The following is a 26,289-nucleotide window of genomic DNA, read 5'->3' on the forward strand; positions in this document are numbered from 1 at the left end:
CGCACATTCCCACACACACGCACATTCCCGCGCACACACACGCACATTCCCGCACGCACACACACATACACACACACGCGCACACACGCATTCCTGCACACCCACACACAGATTCCCACACACACACGCACACACCCGCACGCACACACGCACATTCCCGCGCACACACACGCACATTCCCACACACACACACGCACATTCCCGCACACACACACGCACACACATGCACACACACACACGCACATTCCCGCACACCCACACGCACATTCCCGCACACCCACACGCACACACCCACACGCACATTCCCGCACGCACATACACACACACGCGCACGCACATTCCTGCACACACGCACGCACATTCCCGCACACACGCACGCACACACGCACATTCCTGCACACACACACGCACATTCCCGCACACCCACACGCACATTCCCGCACACCCACACGCACATTCCCGCACACCCACACGCACACACCCACACGCACACACACACACGCACATTCCCGCACACACACACACGCACATTCCCGCACACACACACGCACATTCCCGCACATACCCACATGCACACACGCACACGCAATGCACATACCCACACACACACACACACACACGCACATTCCCGCACACACACGCACATTCCCACACACACACACACGCGCGCGCACACACACATTCCCGCACACACACACACACACACACACTTTCCCGCACACACACACACGCGCGCACACACATTTCCGCACGCACACACACACACTTTCCCGCGCACACACACATTCCCGCACACAGACACACACACGCGCATTCCCGCACACAAACACGCGCGCGCATTCCCGCACACACACACACACGCATTCCCGCGCACGCACACGCATTCCCACGCGTGCACACACACGCATTCCCGCGCGCATTCCCGCGCGCATTCCTGCACACACACGCACGTATTCCCGCACACACACGCACGCATTCCCGCACAGACACGCACGCATTCCCGCACAGACACGCACGCATTCCCGCACGCATACGCACGCATTCCCGCACGCACACGCACGCATTCCCGCACGCACACACACATTCCCACACGCACACACATTCCCGCACGCACACACACATTCCCGCACGCACATACACATTCCCGCACGCACACACATTTGCGCGCACACACACACATTCCCGCGCGCACACACGTACATTCCCGCACGCACACACACACGCACATTCCCGCGCACACGCACACACACGCACATTCCCGCGCGCGCACACACACATTCCCGCACGCACACACACACGCACGTTCCCGCGCGCACACCCGCACGCACGTTCCCGCGTGCACACCCACATATACACCCACACGCACATACACACACACACATTCCTGCACACCCACACGCAGATTCCCACACACGCACGCACCCGCCGCACACACCCGCACACACACACGCACATTCCCGCACACACACACGCACATTCCCGCACACACACACGCACATTCCCGCACACACACACGCACATTCCCACACACACACACGCACACGCAATGCACATACCCACACGCACACACACGCACATTCCCGCACACACACACGCACACACATGCACACACACACACGCACATTCCCGCACACCCACACGCACACGCACATTCCCACACACACACACGCACATTCCCACACGCACACACGCACACGCAATGCACATACCCACACGCACACACACACGCACATTCCCGCACACACACACACGTGCGCGCACACACACATTCCCGAACGCACACACACATTCCCGCACGCACACACACACACTTTCCCGCGCACACACACACACGCGCATTCCCGCACACACACGCGCGCGCGCATTCCCGCGCGCGCACGCACACGCATTCCCGCGCGCGCGCGCACACGCATTCCCGCACGCGCACGCACACGCATTCCCGCGCGCACACACACGCACGTATTCCCGCACACACACGCACGCATTCCCGCACAGACACGCACGCATTCCCGCACAGACACGCACACATTCCCACACGCACACACACATTCGCACATTCCCGCGCACACGCACACACACACTTTCCCGCGCACACACACACACGCGCATTCCCGCACACACACACGCGCGCGCATTCCCGCGCGCGCACGCACACGCATTCCCCCGCGCGCGCGCACACGCATTCCCGCACGCGCACGCACACGCATTCCCGCGCGCACACACACGCACGTATTCCCGCACACACACGCACGCATTCCCGCACAGACACGCACGCATTCCCGCACAGACACGCACACATTCCCGCACGCACACACACATTCGCACATTCCCGCGCACACGCACACACACACTTTCCCGCGCACACACACACACGCGCATTCCCGCACACACACACGCGCGCGCATTCCCGCGCGCGCACGCACACGCATTCCCGCGCGCGCGCGCACACGCATTCCCGCGCGCGCACGCACACGCATTCCCGCACGCGCACGCACACGCATTCCCGTGCGCACACACACGCACGTATTCCCGCACACACACGCACGCATTCCCGCACAGACACGCACACATTCCCGCACAGACACGCACGCATTCCCGCACAGACACGCACGCATTCCTGCACAGACACGCACACATTCCCGCACGCACACACACATTCCCGCACGCACACACACATTCGCGCACACACACACATTCCCGCGCGCACACACACACATTCCCACGCGCACACACGTACATTCCCGCATGCACACACACACGCACATTCCCGCACACACGCACACACACGCACATTCCCGCGCACACGCACACACACGCACATTCCCGCGCACACGCACATACACGCACATTCCCGCGCGCGCACACACACATTCCCGCGCGCACACACACGCACGTTCCCGCGCGCACACCCGCACGCACGTTCCCGCGCGCACACCCACACGCACGTTCCCGCGCGCACACCCACACGCACGTTCCCGCACGCACACCCACACGCATGTTCCCGCGCGCACACCCACACACACATTCCGGCACGCGCGCACACACACATTCCGGCATGCGCGCACACACACATTCCCGCACACACACGCACATTCCCGCACACACACGCACATTCCCGCACACACACACGCACATTCCCACACACCCACACGCACATTCCCGCACACACACACGCACATTCCCGCACACACACACACACGCACACACACGCACATTCCCGCACACACACACGCACATTCCCGCACGCACACACACATATACACCCACACGCACATACACACACACGCATTCCTGCACACCCACACGCAGATTCCCACACATGCACGCACCCGCACGCACACACCCGCACACACACACGCACATTCCCCGCACACACACAGGCACATTCCCGCACACACACACGCACATTCCCGCACATACACACGCACATTCCCACACGCACACACGCACACGCAATGCACATACCCACACGCACACACACACGCACATTCCCGCACACACACACGCACACACATGCACACACGCACACGCACATTCCCGCACACCCACACGCACACACATTCCCACTCACACACACGCACATTCCCACACGCACACACGCACACGCAATGCACATACCCACACGCACACATACACGCACATTCCCGCACACACACACGCACACACATGCACACACACACACGCACATTCCCGCACACCCACACGCACACACCCGCACGCATATTCCCGCACACACACATACACACACACGCGCACATTCCCGCACACACACACACACACGCACATTCCCGCACACACACACACACACACACGCACGCACATTCCCGCACACACGCACGCACATTCCCGCACGCACGCACATTCCCGCGCGCGCGCACACACTCCCGCGCGCGCGCACACACACTCCCGCGCGCACACACACACTCCCGCGTGCACACACACACGCTCGTTCCCGCACGCGCACACGCACACACATGCACACACACACACGCACATTCCCGCACACCCACACGCACACACCCGCACGCACATTCCCGCACACACACACACACACGCACGCACATTCCCGCACACACGCACGCACATTCCTGCACACCCACACAAATTCCCGCGCGCGCGCACACACACTCCCGCGCGCGCACACACACACTCCCGCGTGCACACACACACTCCTGCGTGCACACACACGCTCGTTCCCGCACGCGCACCCACACGCTCGTTCCCGCACGCGAACCCACACGCTCGTTCCCGCACGCGCACACGCACATTCCCGCACGCGCACACGCTCGTTCCCGCACGCGCACACACACGTTCCCGCACGCGCACACACACGTTCCCGCACGCGCACACACACGTTCCCGCACGCACACACACACATTCCCACACACACACACACATTCCCGCACACGCACACACACACATTCCCGCACACACACACATTCCCGCACACACACACACATTCCCGCACACACACACACATTCCCGCACAAACACACACGTTCCCGCACACACATACACATTCCCGCACACACACACACATTCCCGCACACACACACACATTCCCGCACACACACACACATTTCCGCACACACACACACATTCCCGCACACACACTCCCACACGCACACACACACATTCCCGCGCACACACACACATTCCTGCACCCAAACAATCATTCCCGCACACAAACACTCATTCCCGCACACAAACACTCATTCCCGCACACCCACACTCATTCCCGCACACCCACACTCATTCCCGCACACCCACACTCACGTTGCTGCACACACACACATTCCCGCACGCACTCGCGAACGCACACACATTCCCGTGCGCACACACACATTCCCGCGCGCACACACACGCACACAAGTACATTCCCGCATGCACACACACATGCACATTCCCGCACGCACACACAGATGCACACTCCCGCGCGCACACACACATGCACGTTCCCGCGCGCACACCCACACGCACGTTCCCGCGCGCACACCCACACGTACGTTCCGGCACACGCGCGCACACACATTCCCGCACACACACACATTCCGGCACGCGCGCACACGCACATTCCCGCACACACACACACACATTCCCGAACACACACACGCACATTCCCGAACACACACACACATTCCCGCACACACACACACACACACACACACACACGCACATTCCCACACACACGCACATTCCCGCGCACACACACGCACATTCCCGCACGCACACACACATACACACACACGCGCACACACGCATTCCTGCACACCCACACACAGATTCCCACACACACACGCACACACCCGCACGCACACACGCACATTCCCGCGCACACACACGCACATTCCCACACACACACACGCACATTCCCGCACACACACACGCACACACATGCACACACACACACGCACATTCCCGCACACCCACACGCACATTCCCGCACACCCACACGCACACACCCACACGCACATTCCCGCACGCACATACACACACACGCGCACGCACATTCCTGCACACACGCACGCACATTCCCGCACACACGCACGCACACACGCACATTCCTGCACACACACACGCACATTCCCGCACACCCACACGCACATTCCCGCACACCCACACGCACATTCCCGCACACCCACACGCACACACCCACACGCACACACACACACGCACATTCCCGCACACACACACACGCACATTCCCGCACACACACACGCACATTCCCGCACATACCCACATGCACACACGCACACGCAATGCACATACCCACACACACACACACACACACACGCACATTCCCGCACACACACGCACATTCCCACACACACACACACGCGCGCGCACACACACATTCCCGCACACACACACACACACACACACTTTCCCGCACACACACACACGCGCGCACACACATTTCCGCACGCACACACACACACTTTCCCGCGCACACACACATTCCCGCACACAGACACACACACGCGCATTCCCGCACACAAACACGCGCGCGCATTCCCGCACACACACACACACGCATTCCCGCGCACGCACACGCATTCCCACGCGTGCACACACACGCATTCCCGCGCGCATTCCCGCGCGCATTCCTGCACACACACGCACGTATTCCCGCACACACACGCACGCATTCCCGCACAGACACGCACGCATTCCCGCACAGACACGCACGCATTCCCGCACGCATACGCACGCATTCCCGCACGCACACGCACGCATTCCCGCACGCACACACACATTCCCACACGCACACACATTCCCGCACGCACACACACATTCCCGCACGCACATACACATTCCCGCACGCACACACATTTGCGCGCACACACACACATTCCCGCGCGCACACACGTACATTCCCGCACGCACACACACACGCACATTCCCGCGCACACGCACACACACGCACATTCCCGCGCGCGCACACACACATTCCCGCACGCACACACACACGCACGTTCCCGCGCGCACACCCGCACGCACGTTCCCGCGTGCACACCCACATATACACCCACACGCACATACACACACACACATTCCTGCACACCCACACGCAGATTCCCACACACGCACGCACCCGCCGCACACACCCGCACACACACACGCACATTCCCGCACACACACACGCACATTCCCGCACACACACACGCACATTCCCGCACACACACACGCACATTCCCACACACACACACGCACACGCAATGCACATACCCACACGCACACACACGCACATTCCCGCACACACACACGCACACACATGCACACACACACGCACATTCCCGCACACCCACACGCACACGCACATTCCCACACACACACACGCACATTCCCACACGCACACACGCACACGCAATGCACATACCCACACGCACACACACACGCACATTCCCGCACACACACACACGTGCGCGCACACACACATTCCCGAACGCACACACACATTCCCGCACGCACACACACACACTTTCCCGCGCACACACACACACGCGCATTCCCGCACACACACGCGCGCGCGCATTCCCGCGCGCGCACGCACACGCATTCCCGCGCGCGCGCGCACACGCATTCCCGCACGCGCACGCACACGCATTCCCGCGCGCACACACACGCACGTATTCCCGCACACACACGCACGCATTCCCGCACAGACACGCACGCATTCCCGCACAGACACGCACACATTCCCGCACGCACACACACATTCGCACATTCCCGCGCACACGCACACACACACTTTCCCGCGCACACACACACACGCGCATTCCCGCACACACACACGCGCGCGCATTCCCGCGCGCGCACGCACACGCATTCCCCCGCGCGCGCGCACACGCATTCCCGCACGCGCACGCACACGCATTCCCGCGCGCACACACACGCACGTATTCCCGCACACACACGCACGCATTCCCGCACAGACACGCACGCATTCCCGCACAGACACGCACACATTCCCGCACGCACACACACATTCGCACATTCCCGCGCACACGCACACACACACTTTCCCGCGCACACACACACACGCGCATTCCCGCACACACACACGCGCGCGCATTCCCGCGCGCGCACGCACACGCATTCCCGCGCGCGCGCGCACACGCATTCCCGCGCGCGCACGCACACGCATTCCCGCACGCGCACGCACACGCATTCCCGTGCGCACACACACGCACGTATTCCCGCACACACACGCACGCATTCCCGCACAGACACGCACACATTCCCGCACAGACACGCACGCATTCCCGCACAGACACGCACGCATTCCTGCACAGACACGCACACATTCCCGCACGCACACACACATTCCCGCACGCACACACACATTCGCGCACACACACACATTCCCGCGCGCACACACACACATTCCCACGCGCACACACGTACATTCCCGCATGCACACACACACGCACATTCCCGCACACACGCACACACACGCACATTCCCGCGCACACGCACACACACGCACATTCCCGCGCACACGCACATACACGCACATTCCCGCGCGCGCACACACACATTCCCGCACGCACACACACGCACGTTCCCGCGCGCACACCCGCACGCACGTTCCCGCGCGCACACCCACACGCACGTTCCCGCGCGCACACCCACACGCACGTTCCCGCACGCACACCCACACGCATGTTCCCGCGCGCACACCCACACACACATTCCGGCACGCGCGCACACACACATTCCGGCATGCGCGCACACACACATTCCCGCACACACACGCACATTCCCGCACACACACGCACATTCCCGCACACACACACGCACATTCCCACACACCCACACGCACATTCCCGCACACACACACGCACATTCCCGCACACACACACACACGCACACACACGCACATTCCCGCACACACACACGCACATTCCCGCACGCACACACACATATACACCCACACGCACATACACACACACGCATTCCTGCACACCCACACGCAGATTCCCACACATGCACGCACCCGCACGCACACACGCGCACACACACACGCACATTCCCCGCACACACACAGGCACATTCCCGCACACACACACGCACATTCCCGCACATACACACGCACATTCCCACACGCACACACGCACACGCAATGCACATACCCACACGCACACACACACGCACATTCCCGCACACACACACGCACACACATGCACACACGCACACGCACATTCCCGCACACCCACACGCACACACATTCCCACTCACACACACGCACATTCCCACACGCACACACGCACACGCAATGCACATACCCACACGCACACATACACGCACATTCCCGCACACACACACGCACACACATGCACACACACACACGCACATTCCCGCACACCCACACGCACACACCCGCACGCATATTCCCGCACACACACATACACACACACGCGCACATTCCCGCACACACACACACACACGCACATTCCCGCACACACACACACACACACACACGCACGCACATTCCCGCACACACGCACGCACATTCCCGCACGCACGCACATTCCCGCGCGCGCGCACACACTCCCGCGCGCGCGCACACACACTCCCGCGCGCACACACACACTCCCGCGTGCACACACACACGCTCGTTCCCGCACGCGCACACGCACACACATGCACACACACACACGCACATTCCCGCACACCCACACGCACACACCCGCACGCACATTCCCGCACACACACACACACACGCACGCACATTCCCGCACACACGCACGCACATTCCTGCACACCCACACAAATTCCCGCGCGCGCGCACACACACTCCCGCGCGCGCACACACACACTCCCGCGTGCACACACACACTCCTGCGTGCACACACACGCTCGTTCCCGCACGCGCACCCACACGCTCGTTCCCGCACGCGAACCCACACGCTCGTTCCCGCACGCGCACACGCACATTCCCGCACGCGCACACGCTCGTTCCCGCACGCGCACACACACGTTCCCGCACGCGCACACACACGTTCCCGCACGCGCACACACACGTTCCCGCACGCACACACACACATTCCCACACACACACACACATTCCCGCACACGCACACACACACATTCCCGCACACACACACATTCCCGCACACACACACACATTCCCGCACACACACACACATTCCCGCACAAACACACACGTTCCCGCACACACATACACATTCCCGCACACACACACACATTCCCGCACACACACACACATTCCCGCACACACACACACATTTCCGCACACACACACACATTCCCGCACACACACTCCCACACGCACACACACACATTCCCGCGCACACACACACATTCCTGCACCCAAACAATCATTCCCGCACACAAACACTCATTCCCGCACACAAACACTCATTCCCGCACACCCACACTCATTCCCGCACACCCACACTCATTCCCGCACACCCACACTCACGTTGCTGCACACACACACATTCCCGCACGCACTCGCGAACGCACACACATTCCCGTGCGCACACACACATTCCCGCGCGCACACACACGCACACAAGTACATTCCCGCATGCACACACACATGCACATTCCCGCACGCACACACAGATGCACACTCCCGCGCGCACACACACATGCACGTTCCCGCGCGCACACCCACACGCACGTTCCCGCGCGCACACCCACACGTACGTTCCGGCACACGCGCGCACACACATTCCCGCACACACACACATTCCGGCACGCGCGCACACACACATTCCCGCACGCACACGCACATTCCTGCACGCACACACGCACAATCCCGCATGCACACACGCACATTCCCGCACGCACACACGCACATTCCCGCACACACACACACACATTCCCGAACACACACACGCACATTCCCGAACACACACACACGCACATTCCCGAACACACACACACATTCCCGCACACACACACACACACACACACACACACACACACATTCCCACGCACACACGCATTCCTGCACACCCACACACAGATTCCCACACACACACGCACACACCCGCACGCACACATGCACATTCCCGCGCACACACACGCACACACCCACACGCACACACACATGCACATTCCCGCACACACACACGCACATTCCCACACACACACATGCACATTCCCGCACACACACACGCACACACATGCACACACACACACGCACATTCCCGCACACCCACATGCACATTCCGGCACACCCACACGCACACACCCACACGCACATTCCCGCACGCACATACACACACACGCACGCACATTCCTGCACACACGCACGCACATTCCCGCACACACGCACGCACACACGCACATTCCTGCACACACACACGCACATTCCCGCACACCCACACGCACATTCCCGCACACCCACACGCACATTCCCGCACACCCACACGCACACACACACACGCACACACACACACGCACATTCCCGCACACACACACGCACATTCCCGCACACACACACGCACATTCCCGCACACACACACGCACATTCCCGCACACACACACGCACACACATGCACACACCCACACGCACATTCCCGCACACCCACACACATATTCCAGCACACCCACACCCACAAGCACACACCCACACGCACATTCCCGTATGCACATTCCCGCACGCACACACGCACATTCCCGCACACACACACTCGCACAGTCCCGCACTCGCACATTCCCGCACACACGCACATGCCCGCACACACGCACATGCCCGCACACACGCATTCCCGCGGGCGCGCACACACTCCCGCGCACACGCACACACTCCCGCGCACACGCACACACTCCCGCGCACACGCACACACTCCCGCGCACACACACACACTCCCACGCGCACACACACACGCTCGTTCCCGCACGCGCACACACACATTCCCGCACGCGCACTCGCTCGTTCCCGCACGCACACGCGCTCGTTCCCGCACGCGCACGCACACACACACATTCCCGCACACACACACACACACACACACACACACACACACACACATTCCCGCACACACACACACACATTCCCGCACACACACACACACACACACACATTTCCCCACACACACATTCCCGCGCACACACACACACACACACACACACACATTTCCCCACACACACACACACATTCCCGCACACACACACACATTCCCGCACACACACACACACATTTCCCCACACACACACATTCCCGCACACACACACACACACACACATTTCCCCACACACACACACACTCCCGCACAGACATACACATTCCCGCACACGCACGCACACACATTCCCGCACACACACACACATTCCCGCACACACACACATTCCCGCACACACACACATTCCCGCACACACACACACATTCCCGCACACACACACACATTCCCGCACACACACACTCATTCCCGCACACAAACACTCATTCCCGCACACCCACACTCACGTTCCTGCACACACATACACATTCCCGCACGCACTCGCGAACGCACACACATTCCCGTGCGCACACACACATTCCCGCGCACACACACATGCACACACGCACGTTCCTGCACACACACGTACATTCCCGCACGCACACACACACGCACATTCCCGCGCACACGCACACACACACGCACATTCCCGCGCGCACACACACACACACGCACATTCCCGCGCGCACACACACACATTCCCACACGCACACACACACGCACGTTCCCGCACGCACACCCACACGCACGTTCCCGCGCGCACACCCACACGCACGTTCCCGCGCGCACACCCACACGCACGTTCACGCGCGCACACCCACACGCACGTTCACGCGCGCACACCCACACGCACGTTCCCGCGCGCACACCCACACGTACGTTCCGGCACACGCGCGCACACACATTCCCGCACACACACACATTCCGGCACGCGCGCACACACACACACACCCGCACGCACACGCACATTCCCGCACGCACACACGCACATTCCCGCATGCACACACGCACATTCCCGCACGCACACACGCACATTCCCGCACACACACACACACATTCCCGAACACACACACGCACATTCCCGAACACACACACGCACATTCCCGAACACACACACACATTCCCGCACACACACACACACACACACACACACACACGCACATTCCCACACACACGCACATTCCCGCGCACACACACGCACATTCCCGCACGCACACACACATACACACACACGCGCACACACGCATTCCTGCACACCCACACACAGATTCCCACACACACACGCACACACCCGCACGCACACACGCACATTCCCGCGCACACACACGCACACACCCACACGCACACACACATGCACATTCCCGCACACACACACGCACATTCCCACACACACACACGCACATTCCCGCACACACACACGCACACACATGCACACACACACACGCACATTCCCGCACACCCACACGCACATTCCCGCACACCCACACGCACATTCCCGCACACCCACACGCACACACCCACACGCACATTCCCGCACGCACATACACACACACGCGCACGCACATTCCTGCACACACGCACGCACATTCCCGCACACACGCACGCACACACGCACATTCCTGCACACACACACGCACATTCCCGCACACCCACACGCACATTCCCGCACACCCACACGCACATTCCCGCACACACACACGCACACACCCACACGCACACACACACACGCACATTCCCGCACACACACACACGCACATTCCCGCACACACACACGCACATTCCCGCACATACCCACACGCACACACGTACACGCAATGCACATACCCACACACACACACACACACACGCACATTCCCGCACACACACACGCACATTCCCACACACACACACACGCGCGCGCACACACACATTCCCGCACACACACACACACACACACACTTTCCCGCACACACACACACGCGCGCACACACATTTCCGCACGCACACACACACACTTTCCCGCGCACACCCACATTCCCGCACACAGACACACACACGCGCATTCCCGCACACACACACGCGCGCGCATTCCCGCACACACACACACACACACACGCATTCCCGCGCACGCACACGCATTCCCACGCGTGCACACACACGCATTCCCGCGCGCATTCCCGCGCGCATTCCTGCACACACACGCACGTATTCCCGCACACACACGCACGCATTCCCGCACAGACACGCACGCATTCCCGCACAGACACGCACGCATTCCCGCACGCATACGCACGCATTCCCGCACGCACACGCACGCATTCCCGCACGCACACACACATTCCCGCACGCACACACATTCCCGCACGCACACACACATTCCCGCACGCACACACACATTCCCGCACGCACACACATTTGCGCGCACACACACACATTCCCGCGCGCACACACGTACATTCCCGCACGCACACACACACGCACATTCCCGCGCACACGCACACACACGCACATTCCCGCGCGCGCACACACACATTCCCGCACGCACACACACACGCACGTTCCCGCGCACACACCCGCACGCACGTTCCCGCGTGCACACCCACATGCACGTTCCCGCGCGCACACCCACATATACACCCACACGCACATACACACACACACATTCCTGCACACCCACACGCAGATTCCCACACACGCACGCACCCGCACGCACACACCCGCACACACACACGCACATTCCCGCACACACACACGCACATTCCCGCACACACACACGCACATTCCCGCACACACACACGCACATTCCCACACACACACACGCACACGCAATGCACATACCCACACGCACACACACACGCACATTCCCGCACACACACACGCACACACATGCACACACACACACGCACATTCCCGCACACCCACACGCACACGCACATTCCCACACACACACACGCACATTCCCACACGCACACACGCACACGCAATGCACATACCCACACGCACACACACACGCACATTCCCGCACACACACACACGCGCGCGCACACACACATTCCCGCACGCACACACACATTCCCGCACGCACACACACACACTTTCCCGCGCGCGCACGCACTCGCATTCCCGCGCGCGCACGCACACGCATTCCCGCGCGCACACGCACACGCATTCCCGCACGCGCACGCACACGCATTCCCGCGCGCACACACACGCACGTATTCCCGCACACACACGCACGCATTCCCGCACAGACACGCACGCATTCCCGCACAGACACGCACGCATTCCCGCACAGACACGCACACATTCCCGCACGCACACACACATTCGCACATTCCCGCGCACACGCACACACACGCACATTCCCGCGCACACGCACACACACACACTTTCCCGCGCACACACACACACGCGCATTCCCGCACACACACACGCGCGCGCATTCCCGCGCGCGCACGCACACGCATTCCCGCGCGCGCGCGCACACGCATTCCCGCGCGCGCACGCACACGCATTCCCGCACGCGCACGCACACGCATTCCCGTGCGCACACACACGCACGTATTCCCGCACACACACGCACGCATTCCCGCACAGACACGCACACATTCCCGCACAGACACGCACGCATTCCCGCACAGACACGCACGCATTCCCGCACAGACACGCACACATTCCCGCACGCACACACACATTCCCGCACGCACACACACATTCCCGCGCGCACACACATTCCCGCGCGCACACACGTACATTCCCGCATGCACACACACACGCACATTCCCGCACACACGCACACACACGCACATTCCCGCGCACACGCACACACACGCACATTCCCGCGCACACGCACATACACGCACATTCCCGCGCGCGCACACACACATTCCCGCACGCACACACACGCACGTTCCCGCGCGCACACCCGCACGCACGTTCCCGCGCGCACACCCACACGCACGTTCCCGCGCGCACACCCACACGCACGTTCCCGCGCGCACACCCACACGCATGTTCCCGCGCGCACACCCACACACACATTCCGGCACGCGCGCGCACACACATTCCGGCATGCGCGCACACACACATTCCCGCACACACACGCACATTCCCGCACACACACGCACATTCCCGCACACACACACGCACATTCCCACACACACACACGCACATTCCCGCACACACACACGCACATTCCCGCACACACACACACACACGCACACACTCGCACATTCCCGCACACACACACGCACATTCCCGCACGCACACACACATATACACCCACACGCACATACACACACACGCATTCCTGCACACCCACACGCAGATTCCCACACATGCACGCACCCGCACGCACACACCCGCACACACACACGCACATTCCCCGCACACACACAGGCACATTCCCGCACACACACACGCACATTCCCGCACATACACACGCACATTCCCACACGCACACACGCACACGCAATGCACATACCCACACGCACACACACACGCACATTCCCGCACACACACACGCACACACATGCACACACGCACACGCACATTCCCGCACACCCACACGCACACACATTCCCACACACACACGCACATTCCCACACGCACACACGCACACGCAATGCACATACCCACACGCACACATACACGCACATTCCCGCACACACACACGCACACACATGCACACACACACACGCACATTCCCGCACACCCACACGCACACACCCGCACGCATATTCCCGCACACACACATACACACACACGCGCACATTCCCGCACACACACACACACACACGCACATTCCCGCACACACACACACACACACACGCACGCACATTCCCGCACACACGCACGCACATTCCCGCACGCACGCACATTCCCGTGCGCGCGCACACACACTCCCGCGCGCACACACACACTCCCGCGTGCACACACACACGCTCGTTCCCGCACGCGCACACGCACACACATGCACACACACACACGCACATTCCCGCACACCCACACGCACACACCCGCACGCACATTCCCACACACACACACACACACGCACGCACATTCCCGCACACACGCACGCACATTCCTGCACACCCACACACATTCCCGCGCGCGCGCACACACACTCCCGCGCGCGCACACACACACTCCCGCGTGCACACACACACTCCTGCGTGCACACACACGCTCGTTCCCGCATGCGCACCCACACGCTCGTTCCCGCACGCGAACCCACACGCTCGTTCCCGCACGCGCACACACACATTCCCGCACGCGCACACGCTCGTTCCCGCACGCGCACACACACGTTCCCGCACGCGCACACACACGTTCCCGCACGCACACACACACATTCCCACACACACACACACATTCCCGCACACGCACACACACACATTCCCGCACACACACACACATTCCCGCACACACACACACATTCCCGCACACACACACACATTCCCGCACACACACACACATTCCCGCACACACACACACATTCCCGCACACACACACACATTCCCGCACACACACACACATTCCCGCACACACACACACATTCCCGCACACACACACACATTCCCGCACACACACACATATTCCCGCACACACACACATTCCCGCACACACACACACATTCCCGCACACACACACACATTTCCGCACACACACACACATTCCCGCACACACACTCCCACACGCACACACACACATTCCCGCGCACACACACACATTCCTGCACCCAAACAATCATTCCCGCACACAAACACTCATTCCCGCACACAAACACTCATTCCCGCACACCCACACTCATTCCCGCACACCCACACTCATTCCCGCACACCCACACTCATTCCCGCACACCCACACTCACGTTGCTGCACACACACACATTCCCGCACGCACTCGCGAACGCACACACATTCCCGTGCGCACACACACATTCCCGCGCGCACACACACGCACACAAGTACATTCCCGCATGCACACACACATGCACATTCCCGCGCACATGCACGCACACACGCATATTCCCGCACGCGCACACACATTCCCGCACACACACAGATGCACACTCCCGCGCGCACACACACACGCACGTTCCCGCGCGCACACCCACACGCACGTTCCCGCGCGCACACCCACACGCACGTTCCCGCGCGCACACCCACACGCACGTTCCCGCGCGCACACCCACACGCACGTTCCCGCGCGCACACCCACACGCACGTTCCCGCGCGCTCACACACACGCACGTTCCCGCACGCACACACGCAGGTTCCCGCACACACACACGCACGTTCCCGCACACACACACGCTCATTCCCACACACACACACACACACACGCACACACCCACACGCACACACGCACACACACACGCTCACGCACATTCCCGCACACGCACGCACACATTCCCGCACGCACACATTCCCGCACGCACACATTCCCGCACGCACACACGCACATTCCCGCACGCACACACGCACATTCCCGCACGCACACACACATACACACACACGCACACACGCACACACGCATTCCTGCACACCCACACGCAGATTCCCACACACGCACATTCCCGCACACACACACGCACATACCCACACGCACACACGCACACGCAATGCACATACCCACACGCACACACACATGCACATTCCCGCACACACACACGCACATCCCCACACACACACACACGCGCGCGCACACACACATTCCCGCACACACACACACACACTTTCCCGCACACACACACACGCGCGCGTACACACACATTCCCGCACACACACACACATTCCCGCACACACACACACACGCGCATTCCCGCACACATACACACACGCGTGCATTCCCGCACACACACACACGCGCGCATTCCCGCACACACACACACGCGCGCATTCCCGCACACACACACACGCGCGCATTCCCGCACACACACACACGTGCGCGCATTCCCGCACACACACACGCTCACACACATTCCCGCGCGCGCGCGCACACATTCCCGCGCGCACACACACACATTCCCGCGCGCGCGCATACACATTCCCGCGCGCGCGCACACACATTCCCGCGCGCGCGCGCACACATTCCCGCGCGCACACACACATTCCCGCGCGCGCACACACACATTCCTGCGCGCACACACACTCCCGCGCGCGCACACACACACAAGCTCCCATGCGCACACCCACACGCATGTTCCCGCGCGCACACCCACACACACATTCTCGCGCGCACACCCACACACACATTCTCGCGCGCACACCCACACACACATTCTCGCGCACACCCACACACACATTCTCGCGCACACCCACACACACATTCTCGCGCACACCCACACACACATTCTCGCGCACACCCACACACATTCTCGCGCGCGCGCACACATTCCCGCGCGCGCGCACACATTCCCGCGCGCGCGCACACATTCCCGCGCGCGCGCACACACACATTCCCGCGCACACACACATATTCCCATGCACACACACACGCACATTCCCGCACACACCCACACGCACATTCCCGCGCACACCCACACGCACATTCCCACACAAACCCATTCCCGCACATACACACATTCCCACACATACACACGTGTGTGCATGCACCCACACGCATATAATAGACTGACCAAAGTCTGCCAGCTTGAGCTCCCCAACACAGCTGATGAGCAGGTTCTGTGGTTTCAGATCACGATGAAGGATGTGGCAGTGATGAATGTATGCTAGGCCTCGCAGGAGTTGAAAGAGAAAGAGCTGGAAGGGAAGAAACCTGCTGGTTTGTTATTCAGGAAACAGCGCCGTAAACAGGGTTCTCAGAGCTGAGGCCAGTCTGGCAAGTTGACATCAGGAATGGTCAGCATTTTCAGCTGCCCCTGTAACCGGTTTCACTGTCCATCCTGTTTATCTGAATCATAGTCCCAATTTGATCATAAAAGCTAATGGCATGTTGACCTTACTCCCAAAGGGGCAAGAATTCAAAGGGAAACAATGATAACACAGTGTGGAGCTGGAGGAACACGGCAGGCCAGGCAGCATCAGAGGAGCAGGAAAGTTGACACTTCGGATCAGGAAGGAGGGTCCCGGCCCGAAACGTCAGCCTTCCTGCTCCTCTGATGCTGCCTGGACCTGCTGTGTTCCTCCAGCTCCACACTGAGTTATCTCTGACTCCAGCATCGGCAGCTCTTGCTGTCTCAAAGGGAAACTAATGCACTTTGGTTGTGTACAGTTTTGAACAGATTACACCCGGACTAACTGTGTTCAATGCCCAACAGACAGCGGGAAACTGTGGAAGGACAGGGTTTCAGGGGCAGGTGAAAGTAAGACAATGCACACGTTGGGAAAGAGGTGCCCCAAAACAAAAATGGTTTACTGGCACAGAATCAGTCAGGGGAAAGCGCTGTCAGTGGAATATGTTTGGAAGGACACGCAGGCCTTTAGGAGACGTGTAGGCTGATGATGCCAACGTGTGACCACCAAGTAGCAATGGAGACTCACTGCTGTCTGTGATAGCATCTTCAGGGAAGGGACGTTTGGAGGGTGAATGGAACAAACGGGAGGAGGTGCAGTTCGGGCGCATCGTCGTCGGGTTAATGCTGCACTTTACAGGCTCAACTTGGGACTCGTCGTAGAACGGTGGGTGAGAGAGATAATGGGAACTGCAGATGCTGGAGAATCCAAGAGAACAAATCCTCTCTGATGAAGGGTCTAGGCCCGAAACGTCAGCTTTTGTGCTCCTGAGGTGCTGCTTGGCCTGCTGTGTTCATCCAGCTCCACAATTTGTTATCGTAGAATGGTGGGTCACTTCTTCACCCTCGCTCACGGGTGCCGGCCTTGTCAATTGTTGGGGGGCAGGGAAACTCTGCGCCTGGTACTACATCTTACCTTGACGTTGTGCGTGTGCAGGCCTCCTGGGTGCTGGGTCATGTACTGTGCGAGGTCAGTTTGCTAGGGGGAGGAAGAAACTGCAATGAGCCGCAAGCAATGCCGAGTAGCAGTGCAATGCTAATGCGTGCTGCAGCCCTGCTTCCCCTTTCTTGGTCCAGCTGCCTGTTGCTGTTGTCAATTTTACCCTCGCTGAGGGCAATTTTCTCTTCGCTTCAGCTGCCCCTCCTCCCTCTCTCCTTTAAAAGTACAGACATGCGGCCACAAGCCGGCTGTGGGGGGGGGGCAATATTCAGCTCCCTCAAACCCATTCTGCCATGCATTAATATCACAGCTGATCGAATCGGGACTCAGCCGGTCTGCACTGTAAAACCTTAACTCCCTTGTAGGTCACAAATTTATCTATTTCTGCCTTTAAAAATATTGAATAACACCCCCACAGAGCTCCATAAACTAATCTCATCTGCCAATAACAGGGAGAACTGTTATTTTGAAACTGTGTCCCTTAGTTCTAGTCTCCCCTCATAATGAGGAAAAATTCCTTTCAACATCCATTCTCCCAAGTACCTTCGGGATCTCACATGGTGCCTAAGATTACCCGCACAGGCCCAACTGGTCACTTCTTCCCCTCTTCATCCATAACTCAGAAACAGTCCATTCGGCCCGGGGTTCTTATAGATCCCGTTAACGTGCTTCGGAGTGCCCAGCTAAGATGCCTCGGCGCATCCAAACACAGGCCCCACCAGCCTGAACGCTTCCTCTCACCCCCACGTGTCAGCTCGAAAATCCCAGGGCTGATACCCCCGACCCTCGCTGGACTCTCCGTCCTCTCCGTCCCACCATGCCCCCCCATCTCCACTGGGCTCTTGCTCCCGCTGAATTGACTTCGGGATCCTTAATGTCTCGGAATACAGTCGACTACTTCTTTGAGGTATCGGCAATTCTCACGACCACAAGCACCAAACAAAAAATCCTCTCTCCCTGCTTTGCCCTGTCCTGTATGTACATCTTCACTTCTCCCCAGGACAGAGGTCCTCAGTCGCATCTGCCCCTTTGCAAAACATGTCCAAGGGAAATCTGATCCGCACCCTGATTGTGGGCCATCTCCCCCCCTGCCCTCCCGGGCCCCCGCTCCCAGGCACAGCCCTGTGGATCACGGCATCTGTGCCTCGTCCTCTCGCTCCCCGCCTGCTGTGAGCTTTCCACGTTATTGTGTCTGTGGTGGTTCTGTCGCTGTATCGCAGGCTACCACACGGTGCCTCCTGGGGCTGAAGCCCTGGACCAACCAGACAACCTCCAGGGGTGAACCGCCCTTGTTCCCACCACCTCCTGCCTCAGCAGAAATCAAATCTCATGTCTCCGAAATCCTCTGCCTTCCCCAGAACTCTCATACAACCCTGAGTCTATTTCTGCAGCTCTACACCCCCCCCCCGACCCCATCCATCGGCGGCCGTGTCCTGTGGGCCTGGATTCTGGAATTTTCTTTTACCTCCCTCTTCCCCCTTTTTGAGACCCTTCTTGAAACGCAGGAAGCTGGGGCCAGCTCTTGGACGCCCGTCCTGACGATTTCCTTGTGTGACTGGACGTCAACGTTTTGTCCCAGCTCACCCCTGTGAAATACCATGTGTCATTTTACTGTATGAGCATGAGCGATACTAGTTCTTAACTCAGGGCACCAAGCTCCAAATCCTGTCCACGGGCTCTGTATATATTTTTTTAAGTCTTGTTCACTAATGACTACATCACACAGTTCACTCCTTCCAGTCTCTGCACAAAAAAAGTTGGCTTTCCCCTTTCTCTTTGCTCCTGAATACAAACTAGTGTTGAATCGCCACACCGCAGCTCTGTTTGATTTTACACACACACACACACACTTCACCCTGTCCCTTCTGGCTGCTGTAAACTCACCACATACTCAAAGACAAAGGTGAGAGTCTCCTGCGTGTGGATGATGTCGTGCAGAAGCACAATGTTGCTGTGTTTTAAACCCTTCAGTAGCGAGGCTGCAGACAGAAGGGGAAAAGCATTCAGAGTCGAGGCCTTCTTTCGTTCCCAGGAATAGAGAAAAGGTCATGCAGAATAGCAAGTCCACCCTGTTTCCCTGCAGTATTCACTCACATTGATCCACCCACCGCACCGAATAACTCCATCTTTGTACCATTCCCCCCCCCCTACTGTACTGAATAACATTTCCTTACTCTGGGGCCTGCCATGATGTATGATAATCATTTCAGACCTTCACTCCAACTCATCCCCCACTGCAATGATGCACCGCATATACAGTACTCTGTCACTGTGTACCCAACCTCAGGAGGGGGCATTATGGCATATATAACATATCCTCAATCCATACAATCTCTTGCTGCAATGAATTATGGTATCTCTAACACATCTTCACTCTGTACCTACCCTCACTGCAGTGAATTGCGGTAAATGTACTCACGCTCATTCTAAATCTACTGTGAATTACAGTATACATAACACAGCCCCATTGTATAATTATTTACAGAAGCAAATTATGACATACAAAACACATCCTCAATCTCTACCATTACTCACTGGAGTGAATTGTACACGCCTTCAGTCTGTCCCTAACACCTCTGCTACAAATTACAGTATATATGACACACCCTCATTCTGTATCCACACACCACAATGATTTATATTGAATATATATTGCATACCCTCACTCTGAGCTACCACACATTGCAAAGACACACAGTATATGTAACGTACCCTGCCATCTCTCCACGGTGTAAATTTCAGTGCTCTTAACACACCCTCAATCTGTATTACCCCTTACTAGAGTGCATTACAGCACATATAACACATCCTCACTCTGTACCACTCCTCACTCCTGTGAACTATGGCACAGATATTGCACTCTTACTCTGCACAATCCCACACTGGAATTAATTACAGTATATGTAACTCACCCTCATCCCACCCTGACCACTTTGAATTACGGTACATATAACACTCACGTCGTATGATCACCTACAATTATGGTATGTGCAACTCATCTGTACCCACTGCCTTGACTTACACTGCTATTCTGTACCATGCTTGACTGGAGTGCATTATGCTATATATTACACACCCTCACTGTATACCTACCCTCACGGATTGCAGTGAAAGGGACACCTTCTTCTTCTTGCATTTTAATCACCTTCAAGGCAACGAGGTTGCCATTTATCCTGCGCAGAGTGAGAGGACGGTTAACATCTGTTTCATTTTTGTTTTAAGCGCATCTTCAAACACTGATTCCTTCTCTTGGAGGGACGCTGGGGAGTTGGGGGGAAGGTTTGGAAGGCTAGGGAACGCAGTCTTTAGCGGACCGCGGCAGGTGGAATGGAGACAAGGAGGATGATGAAAAACATCACCGACTAACCTGCTGATCCCCTTGTACACGGTGGAGTAGGATCCTTCCCCCAGTTTCTCCAGGTTTAGATAGGAGGCTGCGGTCCCAAATCGTAGGCCACTTCTCTGAAATACACAAGAACTAACATTGCAGTTTTCTTTCAACGAAAGGCTTACATTTTGCCAGCCTGAGGACCAACCTGTCGCCAATAAAGTGCTCCCTCAAGTGCAGTTAGTGTTGTAAACACACACCTGCCAATCGGCGCACAGCAGGCCCCCACTAACAGCAAAATAATCTGCTCTAATGATGTAGGTCGAGGGACGAATGTTGGCCAAGACACCAGGGTCAACGTTTCAGCTATTCCAAGAAGGCAGACGGGGCTTGGGGGGGGGGGGGGGGGCGCTCACCATTTAACAGGCTGTCTGGACGATGACACCTCCTACAGCTCTGCGCTGCGTTGGTGCTGCAGCCCTGACTTTCGAGCTCAATTCTCCGGGGCAGGACTTGAACCCAGAACTTCCCTGACTCAGAGACGAGAGTGATACCCATTGAGCCACAGCTGACACTGCTCAACCCACAGACAGGTCCAGGGAGGGCTCCCGGTTTTGGAATCGGGGGAGGGGGAAACACAGTAACAGGAAGAATTATCTTAAGGATTAGCGGACCTGGGGAGGAGGCGACCTATTGTACAGGATAGTGGCTGTTGTATGGAGATTAGTGTTGATGCAGCGTACCCATTGGAGGCCCTGGGTGTAGTTCTTGCACCCTATCGGAATGCTGTGGCTGCGGTTCCTGTGCCTGCTGGGTTTTTGGGCCTGCAGTGTGTGGTAGAGACGGGGCTCGCAGACAAACGGACTTCTCGGCGACTCAGCAACCTCAGTCAGCTGCAAAAAGAGAAAACAGCGTTCGTATCGAGACAGTGCTGGGGACACATGCCGAGTTAACCGCCCACCGCTGTGACAAACGTCAGCCTCAAGACAGCCCACGGGCCTCCTCCCCGGTCAACGGCACATGACCACCAGCGACCACCCTCGCCCTTCCTGCCCCCTTGCAGCTCGGCTCAATGGGCAGCGCACTCTCTGGGAGAGAAGGTCATGGATTCAAGGCCCATTATTCCGGAGACTTCAGTGCATCATCCAGGTAGGCACAGGACACGACCAGCTAGGCTCCCATAATATGGGGGGGCAGGGGGCGGTGGATGTTATAATTAAGGTTCTTCCAGCTCCTACAGTAAGGAGCAGGGTTACCCCAGCTTGGGAGGGGCTTGCTGGTGGGGGATAGCTGCTGCACCTGATGTGGGAGGGGCCTGTTGTTAGGGGGTGTGGTTACCCCAGCTCAAACTGGGAGGGGCTTGCTGGTGGGGCATAGCCCCAGCACCTGATGTGGGTGGGGCCTGTTGTTAGGAGGTGTGGTTACCCCAGCTCAAACTGGACAGGGCTTGCTGGTGGGGGGGAGCCAAGCACCTGATGTGGGAGGGGCCTGTTGTTAGTGGGTGTGGTTACCCCAGTCCCTCACATGGGAGGGGCTTGTTGTTGAGGAAGGGATTACCGCCCCCACACCCACCACCACCCCCCCCACCACCCAGGCCCGATTCAGTGAGTAGGGCCATTGCCAGCTCGTGATTCCATGCAGGCCGGGCTGAAAACAGCGATAATGACCCGCACAATTATTAAGCCATTAAAGAAACAGTACCCCTGCTGGGACCTTCCCCTTCACAATGCATAACACAGGGCGAAAACCCGAGCAAGGCTTTAGATGACAGTGGTTCAAATCTGAAGATTTCAAATGCAGACCAACAATTGGGGCCACTTTGAGCACTGCGCTTAATTCCCGGTCTCCCAGCGACTGCAGCTCCTATTTGCTGCCCCCTCCCTGACCTTTCCTGCCTTGTACGGTTGGAGTTCCCCTCGCAATGCTACCCAAAGGATGGGCCTTTGTCATGCACAGTTCTCGTGCGGACAGACCACCGAGTGTTTCATGTAAAATTGCACGGAACGTGCAGCTCAGAAATAGACCAGAGATAATGGGAACTGCAGATGCTGGAGATTCCAAGATAATAAAATGTGAGGCTGGATGAACACAGCAGGCCAAGCAGCATCTCAGGAGCACAAAAGCTGACGTTTCGGGCCTAGACCCTTCATCAGAGAGGGGGATGGGGGCAGGGAACTGGAATAAATAGGGAGAGAGGGGGAGGCGGACCGAAGATGGAGAGTAAAGAAGATAGGTGGAGAGAGTGTAGGTGGGGAGGTAGGGAGGGGATAGGTCAGTCCAGGGGAGACGGACAGGTCAAGGAGGTGGGATGAGGTTAGTAGGTAGCTGGGGGTGCGGCTTGGGGTGGGAGGAAGGGATGGGTGAGAGGAAGAACCGGTTAGGGAGGCAGAGACAGGTTGGACTGGTTTTGGGATGCAGTGGGTGGGGGGGAAGAGCTGGGCTGGTTGTGTGGTGCAGTGGGGGGAGGGGATGAACTGGGCTGGTTTAGGGATGCAGTAGGGGAAGGGGAGATTTTGAAACTGGTGAAGTCCACATTGATACCATATGGCTGCAGGGTTCCCAGGCGGAATATGAGTTGCTGTTC

The 26,289-nt window shown here is 58.8% G+C and overlaps 1 protein-coding gene across 2 annotated transcripts in view; it reads right to left on the minus strand.

The window, feature by feature from the left end:
- Positions 1-26,289, minus strand: part of cdk15 (cyclin-dependent kinase 15) — a 108,398-nt gene that overhangs the window by 70,846 nt on the left and 11,263 nt on the right. The window contains exons 3-8 of one of the 2 annotated variants that reach the window (XM_048535285.2): positions 24,449-24,598; positions 23,745-23,839; positions 23,471-23,550; positions 22,262-22,356; positions 20,354-20,416; positions 19,102-19,225 (exon numbers count right to left, since the gene is read on the minus strand). In XM_048535285.2, coding sequence (XP_048391242.1) covers positions 19,102-19,225; positions 20,354-20,416; positions 22,262-22,356; positions 23,471-23,550; positions 23,745-23,839; positions 24,449-24,598 — 607 coding nt within the window. The remainder of the gene's footprint in view (positions 1-19,101; positions 19,226-20,353; positions 20,417-22,261; positions 22,357-23,470; positions 23,551-23,744; positions 23,840-24,448; positions 24,599-26,289) is intronic. The other variant, XM_048535286.2, reaches the window with a different exon arrangement.

Source organism: Stegostoma tigrinum, chromosome 7 (assembly GCF_030684315.1).
Source record: "Stegostoma tigrinum isolate sSteTig4 chromosome 7, sSteTig4.hap1, whole genome shotgun sequence".
Lineage (NCBI taxonomy): Eukaryota > Metazoa > Chordata > Chondrichthyes > Orectolobiformes > Stegostomatidae > Stegostoma > Stegostoma tigrinum.